The sequence below is a fragment of the Orycteropus afer genome, unplaced genomic scaffold, assembly GCF_000298275.1.
Source record: "Orycteropus afer afer isolate SDZICR_OR568_19922 unplaced genomic scaffold, OryAfe1.0 scaffold00199, whole genome shotgun sequence".
In the NCBI taxonomy this organism is placed as follows: Eukaryota; Metazoa; Chordata; class Mammalia; order Tubulidentata; family Orycteropodidae; genus Orycteropus; species Orycteropus afer.
Genome location: NW_006921786.1, coordinates 1,426,243 through 1,434,552, shown reverse-complemented (window position 1 = coordinate 1,434,552; position 8,310 = coordinate 1,426,243). Strand labels below are relative to the sequence as shown.

Here is an 8,310-nt window from a genome sequence, read left to right as displayed (position 1 = left end):
GTTTGGCCTTGCAGTAATAGGCCTTGGGTTACTGCTGTCTTCCTCTTGTGAGATTAGAGGAGGTCAGAACATGTGGCCTCCTCACAGTTTTTACACATGTGCATGCCTAACTGTTTTAAGCACTTCCAGATTCCTATAATCTTTGATGGCAGCATGTCTGTCAAAAAATTACTCTAGATAAAAATAACAAAAATTCAAATTTCTTGTAGTATTATAATAGACACAATTATAGAACTGAAAATGCTTACTGCCAGCAGAGTCTATAACCCGCTTCCCCTGTGATGTCAGCTTTCATCTAGGCAACAGTTGCCTGTTTGGTGGCCACTTTATTTACAGGCAGGTTTCCTAGCCTAAGATTTTATATAGGGCCTGAACCAAACTTCTCATTTAAAAATTACTACATTAATTAATCCCATTTGGGGAAATTCTACTTTGAATCCTAAAAAAGGCAAACATAAGCGTTAACTTAGCTATAGGACTCTTATAACTTGTTTTAGGTGGTTGATAACATAAAATTGTATTTCTATGTATAAATGAAAATTTTATTTATTAATCTACTGATATGGGAAAAAACATATAGATGGAGTAGGGGCTTTCTAACACATGGAAAAATGTTCCTGTTATTTTACAATTCTTTCCTGATTCAACCTTAAATGTTAATCTTATATTCAGGTTGTTTCTCAATAAAAAATTTTAAACCAAGCATCCTTTTTTATAGAAAGGAGATATCACAAAATAAATAGTGTGAATATTATTAAAACCTAACTTTTATCAGGGAGCTCTGGTAGCCTAGTGCCTAAGGCACTTGACTGCTAACCAGAAGGCTGGCGGTTCAAACCCACCAGCCACTCCTCGGAAGGAAGATGGGGCAATCTACTTCCGTAGTGATACTGCCTCGGAAACCCAAGGAGGGGTCTCTATGAGTCGGGTCTGACTCGACGGCACATAACAACAACAAGAAGAAGCTTTTATCATTCTCTAAAATGCTAGAGTAATCAGGTTAACAATTTTAATACTTACTCACAATCACCACTTTTTCTTGGTTTGTGTCAGAGAATGTAAGAACTTCATTCAACCAGTTCAGCTGTTCTTGGCTGAATCCTCCATTAAACTGGACAAACTGGGGCTCAGAAAGTCCTGAAATGGATTCATAAAGTCAGGTCCACCAAATGTCATTTTCCTTCCTCCTTTGGGTGTTCAAACTTAGTTAATACAAGGATACTTCCATTTTTCTCTAGGAATGTTTTTGAGTGGCAGCAATCTTAAAGATTAAATAACTCAAAAAGAGAAATCACAAGAATTTAGAAAATATATAAATCGTAATTTATCTTAATCTTAGTTTTGACATTCTTCTGCTTACTTCACTGGCTTTCCATTACATTTTAAATAAAATACAAACTCCTTACAACGCCAACAAGTCACTACATATTCTAGCTCCTGTTTACTGTTCCAAATTACCTTGTAGCTAGTGACCCTTTTCTGTGTTGAAAAATGCCAAAATCTTATTCTGCTTAAGGCCTTTACATTTGTTTTTCCCTGTTTGGAATTCTCTGCCCCCATAAACCCACTGAGTTGATTCTGACTCACATTAACCTTATTCAAAAAAGCAAAATTGCCTCATAGGGTTTCCAAGGCTGTAATCTTTATGGAGGCAGACTGCCACATTTTCTTCCCATGATGTGGCTGGTGAATTCAAACCAACGACCATTTGGTTAGCAGCTAAGCACTTAAATACTGAGTCATCAGGGTTCCTTAATTTGCCAAAGTTCCTCCCAAAGATGACTCCTTTTTTTCATTCAAGTGTCAGTATAAATGCTTATTTCTTTATAAAGAGGCTTTCCCTCTGACAACCTACTCTAAGAGGAACTCTAGTCCTTTCCTATAACATCATCTTGCTTTATTTTCCTGGTAGGACTTATTACTATGGAAGATAGTCTTGTTTTTATTTAAATTATTATCTGTCCTGTCCACCTACCTCTCTTGCACTCCATCCATAAAAAGGGATATTTTTAAAGCTCTGAATAGATCACCCTAGGAAAAGTGCCCAGCACAGAGTAAGCATTCAAGTATCTGCTAAATAAAGGAATCTTGAATCAACTGCAAATAATCAAGGCTTGTGACATCAGGATTGTGAGAAATCCTGACCCTTAACAACAGCAACAATAAACTTTTACCTTAATCGTGCATCTTCCTGCCGAATAAAAGGTAGCTGAAGAATTTAAAGACAATGTATAAGATTCTCAGGTCAAAGGAATAATTCACCTTGAGGACTATTCAATTCCGCATTTGGATTATGCTCCTTCAGTATCTTCATACATTGCTGGTATTTTGGAGAAGACTGATCCATACCTAAGACACTCAAGTCATAAGCATCAAGTAAAATGAACCGAAATTTAGGGAATGGTACAAAATGATAAGCGTAATAATCCTCTGATGGTATGGTCTCAGGATGATGAACAATCTGGTCTTGTAGAAACTTTGTGTTAAGTTTAGAGTTTGTTAAGTGGTCTCTACTGAAGTTATAAAACTCGTGATTTCCCCATATATGATGAACTGGTACTTTAAGCATTTTGAATGTGTTCATAACAAGTTCGAGTGATTTTTCTGATGTATGATACTGAGCATTATACCCATCGATGATATCTCCAAGTTGAAGAACACAACAGGGTATATTTTCTTCTTTATTCCAGTCTTCAATAGCACCCTGTAAATGAAGAAGACTATGTCTGTAGTATCTCCTTCTGGTTCCATGGAAATTATAGCCATCTTCTAAATCAGCATACTGAATATCAGCTATAACTCCAAAAGAGAAAACAAGTTCTGAACTCTCACTTGGGGTTCCAGCATTGAGCTTATCATCCATAACCTCCAAACAGCTTTTCTGTAAACTAAATAAAGTAAAAAAGATAACTAAGTTATAAACATCTTTCCTAACTGGACTGAAGAAAATGCGGAAATGAATATTAAACGTAATAGTTTAATTCACTAAATGTCTTGGTATAAAGAAAAGTGCATAGGCTTTGGATGGTCATAGGTCCAAATTACTATGTCTTTAAAATGTTTCAGTTTTCTCATCTGTGAAATACATGACAAACTCTATCCCTGAGAAGATGAACAATTTACAAAAAGGTATCTTCATCCTACTAATGAATGTTGTTGTTGTTATGTGCCGTGGAGTCGGCCCCGACTCATAGTGACCCCTCCTTGGGTTTCCGAGGCAGTATCACTACGGAAGTAGGATTGCCCAACCTTCCTTCCGAGGAGTGGCTGGTGGGTTTGAACCGCCAGCCGTCTGGTTAGCAGGCAAGTGTCTTAGCCACTATGCTACCAGAGATCCCACTAATGAATAGGCATTCCAATCATAGTAAAGGCAAATTCAAATCTGGAATAATTTGATTTTTTAAAAATATGCACTACCTTTAAACACACACACACCTTTCCCACAAACACCAAAATGGTTCTATCAAAACGTCAAGATTTTATTTGAAATTGTACAGTTCACTAATACATTCTGCCTTAGGCATCAGATTCCACTACAGGCTATTTTCTGTCAGGCTAATTCTTTTCTCTTTGCTGGTGGTAGGTGACCTGAAATAATTTTCTTGTATTTCATGTCTAGAATAACAGGAAGAGGAATTTTTTTAAAAGACTCCTTTTACTTAAATATGTATATGCAAGCATTTGGAGAGGACTAATTTTAACCAAAAAAAAGAAAAAAAAAAATCTGGCATAAAATTGCCACCGATGTGACTACTGTCATTCTGTGAGCAGTGGTCCTTGGTTCTTCAACAGCTGTATTCTAATTCTACCTTTTTTCAACCTGAATATTAACCCCCTACCCCCACAATCAAAATGGCAAATATCTAATCTTTTCTTCTTACAAATGATTTTTGCCCTGCATTTTGGCGAGAAGAGCCAGGGACTTAAATTTACCCTGCCCAAAAAAACCTGTTATTTTATTAGATTGTTTATAATCTAAATTTATAATCATCTTTTAAAAGACCCAAGAACAGTAAGGATTAAAACAAAACTAAAGGCTAAGATCCTAAATTATCAACTATTTTTATTATAAATATTATAGTAATAAACTATTGCTGTGGGTCTGAATTTATTATTAAAATTTAATTGCTTCTAAAATTTCATTTGGAACTTCTAAAATTATTTTCAGATGCCTGCCCTCCAGTAATTTGCTCAATATACTTGCAGAGCTTCAATTAATCCTCTACAAACATATGAAATCCTACTTCTAAGTGCTCACTTAACAGAGATGGAGGCAACAATTCCACAATCAGCAATAAAAATGAGACTTCAGTTTTACTTATTTGAGAATTAGGGGTCTCTTTGACTCAACAGCAGTGGGTTTGGTTGGTTTGGTTTCATTCTAAAACTGTTGTCACTAATGATACACTTACCATCTGGTTCATTCAGTTATAAACTTCAGCTACTTTCCTCAATTTGGCTGGATATAAACAACAACAACAACAAAAAAGCCTCTGCCATTGAGTTGATTCTGACTCATAGTGAATATATAGGACAGGGTAGATCTGCCCCACAGGGCATATTTAAGGCTATAAATGTTTATGGTAGCAAAGTGTCACATCTTTCTCCCATGGAGCGTCTGGTGAGTTCAACCTCCTGTCTTTTGGTTAGCAGCTGAGCACTTTAACTACTGCACTATGATGGGCTCCCTGGTTGGCTATAACTAGTCCTAAAACAGGCTAGCCCTAAAATAGTACCAGAAAAGACAGAGAAATCCTGAAAAATGTTCTCATGTTCTTTTTTTTTATATTTGCTCATTTTCCCCTTCAATCCCCATCTGAAAGCTCCACTAGATATCAAGTTAACAAGTATGTATACAAAGTAGGATAAATGAGACAATCTGATCTGAAAGGTAAAGAATTCAGATCACGATTACAAGAAGTACAAAACTCACCAAGTCAGCTGAAAAACCTCGAGTTCTATTAGCTTTCAACTTTTTGTGATTCCAAATACAGATTAGTGAGATGATCAAACCAAAAAAATACTTCAACAAGTATGTTACATGGAACATTATTAGCAAAGCTTAAGGGAAAATTGTTTCTGGGAATGCTTTTTATCCTCTGCCAGATGAGCTGTTTGTGTTTACCTCTAAACAAGGTTTAAAAGCTGTATCACCATGGGACTCAGAGCCTTTAAGAAGATAATATGTACTATGGATCTTCTAGAGGTAATTTAGTTTAAATTAACTTGATCTTTTCTCCAGTAGACAGCTGTTATTTTTGCCTACCCAGCATTAATTTCCCGTTCTTTGGGTAACAACACCTCAATTTTCCTTTAGGCTTCTACCCAATTCCTCACTTTCAGTCCCTGTGGTTTGACCTTCACCTCTGGCCAGCAGGCACATAACCCAATTGGGTTCAATAAACATCAGCCCTGGGATTTTTGCTAGAACGATTAACAAAACTAATGGAACTATCTCTGCTAAGCTGATAACTAAAGCTCAAGTTGCTAGGGAAAAAGTTTTCTGGAAATAAACCCAAAACAGAAGGAAGCAAATCTAAATGGTGGTAAGAAGTAGATTCTGGGAAACATAAGTAGAAAACCTGGATCCACCTGTCCTTACTAGAACTACCCACAGTCACTTAGTTACATCAGCCAATAAACTCCCCTGTTAGGCTTCAAGCCAAATTGAATTGGTCTCCCAAAATGCCTATCAGATATAATTTCCACTGGGAAACAGTTCATTTTATGGAGACTCAAAGTTACACCAAGAGTTAGCAACTTTTTTTTTCCTTTTTATTGTGATTTGGATGAAAATTTACAGAGCAAATACAATTTCCATACAGCAGTTCACATACACTTTGTCTCATCACACTGACCACAATTTACCACAATGCAACAGCTCCCCTCCTACTTCCTCCCAATAGTTACCTCTTCTTTGTGCCCATTCCTCCATGCACTCCTGCCCCCTGATCTGTCTCCCTGTGCATAAGCAGCCCTTCTTTCTCTCATGCTTGTTCTCTCCAAGGACTGTATCTACCTCAGGTAAATGTTCAACTCATATGCCTGTCTATTGTTTGGCTGGAAGTCACAGGTGTGAGTTAGCAACCTTCTAAAGAAAGTTAAACTAATTGGAAAGAACCACCAAGGACCACATACTTCAAAACAGCAATGTATTCTAGGGTAGAAAATGTTGAATACACACAGCTTATAAGGAAAGGGAACATGCAATTTAATTATTATTTTGAAAAACAGACATGTAAATTTACACTATGATTTGTTAAGATTAGAAAGAGGTGAACAGGAGTATCTTGAGAGTAAGACAACCAGGATCAGGTAGGTATAGTGGCCAAATGACTGCACAACAGGCATCTGACAAGAATTTTAGAAGCAATTCAATTTTAATAGTAAGTTCAAACCCACAGCAATAGTTTACTACTGTAATCTTTATAATAAAAAGAGTTGATAATTTAGGATCTTAGCCTTTAGTTTTGTTTTGACCCTTAGTGCTCTTGGCTATTTCAAGAGATCATTATAAATTTAGATTGTAAATAATCTAATAAAATAACAGGTTTTTTTGAGCAGGGGGAGTTTAAATCCTTGGCTCTTCTTGTCCACAATGCAGGTCAGAAATCATTTGTAAGAAGAAAAGATTAGATATTTGCTGTTTTGGTTGTGGGAGTAGGGGGTTAATATTCAGGCTAAAAAAAGGTAGAATTAGAATCCAACTGTTAAAGAACCAAGAACAATTGCTCACAGAAATGACTGATGCTATCACATCAGTTTCAGTTAATTTTATGCCGTTTTTTCCTTTTTTTGATTAAAATTATTCCTCTCAAAATACATACACATATTTAAGTAAAAAGATAAAAAAAAATTTCCTCTCTTTTCACATCTTCACTTCCTCCCCATTATTCCTGATACAAAATATGAGAAAATTATTTCAGGTCACCTACCCACCAGCAAAGAGAAAACACAGCCTGGCAGAAACAACCTATGATGGGAATCTAATACATAAGGGAGAGTGTATTGGTGTCATACACAACTTTCAAATAAAACCATGAAGTTTCGATAGAATCATTTTGGTGTTTGTGGGAAATGCATGTGTGTTTAAAACTACTGCACATTTTTTAAAAATCAGAAATTATTCCTGATCTGAATTTGATTTAAATTCAATCAGAATGCCTATTCAATAATAAGATGGAAATATCTTTTTGTAAATTGTTACTCTCCTCAGGGATAGACTTTGTCATCTATTTCACAGATGGGAAAATTGAAACATTTTAAAGACATAGTAAGTTGGACCTATAATCATCCAAAGCCCATGTACTTTTCTCTATACCAAGGCATTTAATTGATTAAATTATTACATTTGATATTCATTTTAGTATTTCCTTTAGTCCAGTTAGAAAAATTAAGACGTTTATAATCTAGTTATCTATTTACATTAAGTTATTTATTAACTTACTTATTACTTAATGTGGCCCTACGAGCCAGTCTTTTTGACTCCTACAATGATTGGGTGAGATTGTGAAATAAGGTGTTTGTGGTCCACCAAAGGGATTAGACAGCTTGCTGCAGATATAAATAAGATGTATGGAACCTGTGACGGTCAAGGTTATATATCAACTTGGCCATAATTTTCAGTGGTTTAGCAATATGTAATTATGTAATTTGGCAATTATATAATGATGTAGTTATCTTCCATTTTGTAGTCTGATGTAATTGTTTTCCATCCCAGTTACCCTTAACACCCTTGACCACCTTGCTCAAGGTGAGTTTTCTTGAGGGTATGCTCTTCATCTAATATATGTGAATGCACTGGCAAAGTTCTCTTGCTCTGGACCCTGCATCCAATTCATTATCATTTGACCTCCAGTTCTTGGAACTTGAGTCAGCAGCCTATTGTCTGACCTGATACACCAGCTTCGCAGACTTGTGACCCAGCATCCTGTCACCTGACCTGGTGATCTGAGTTCTGACTCCGTAACCATGTGAGTCAGAACTGAGTCAGCTGGAGCAAAAAGAACCAAAGGGGTAGGGAATTGACTCTCCTAGGTAATTTATGCAGAGTCTTTTATTTCATGGTTCAGGGAGATAACACAGAGCTCAGAAAGGCTGGTTCTGGAGGACAAACAAAAAACCATCTCCAGTGGGGAAACCAATGCTGTGGAATGTTTTCAAAATACCCCCTCCTTCAAATACACACAAAAAAGTGGGGGAGTGCAGGGTAGATAATAATTGAAGTTAGTAATAGGTGTATGAGGTTTTTTCTACTTTTAGGCAGGTTTTTTTTTTTTTTAATTAGGATTTGGGTGAAGATTTACAGAG

The 8,310-nt window shown here is 36.2% G+C and overlaps 1 protein-coding gene across 1 annotated transcript in view; it reads right to left on the bottom strand.

The window, feature by feature from the left end:
- Positions 1–2,869, bottom strand: part of ADPRM (ADP-ribose/CDP-alcohol diphosphatase, manganese dependent) — a 6,471-nt gene extending 3,602 nt beyond the window's left edge. Inside the window, exons 1-2 of the mRNA XM_007948044.2 lie at positions 2,263–2,869; positions 1,021–1,137 (exon numbers count right to left, since the gene is read on the bottom strand). Coding sequence (XP_007946235.1) covers positions 1,021–1,137; positions 2,263–2,863 — 718 coding nt within the window. The 5' untranslated portion in view covers positions 2,864–2,869. The remainder of the gene's footprint in view (positions 1–1,020; positions 1,138–2,262) is intronic.
- Positions 2,870–8,310: the final 5,441 nt, after the last annotated feature.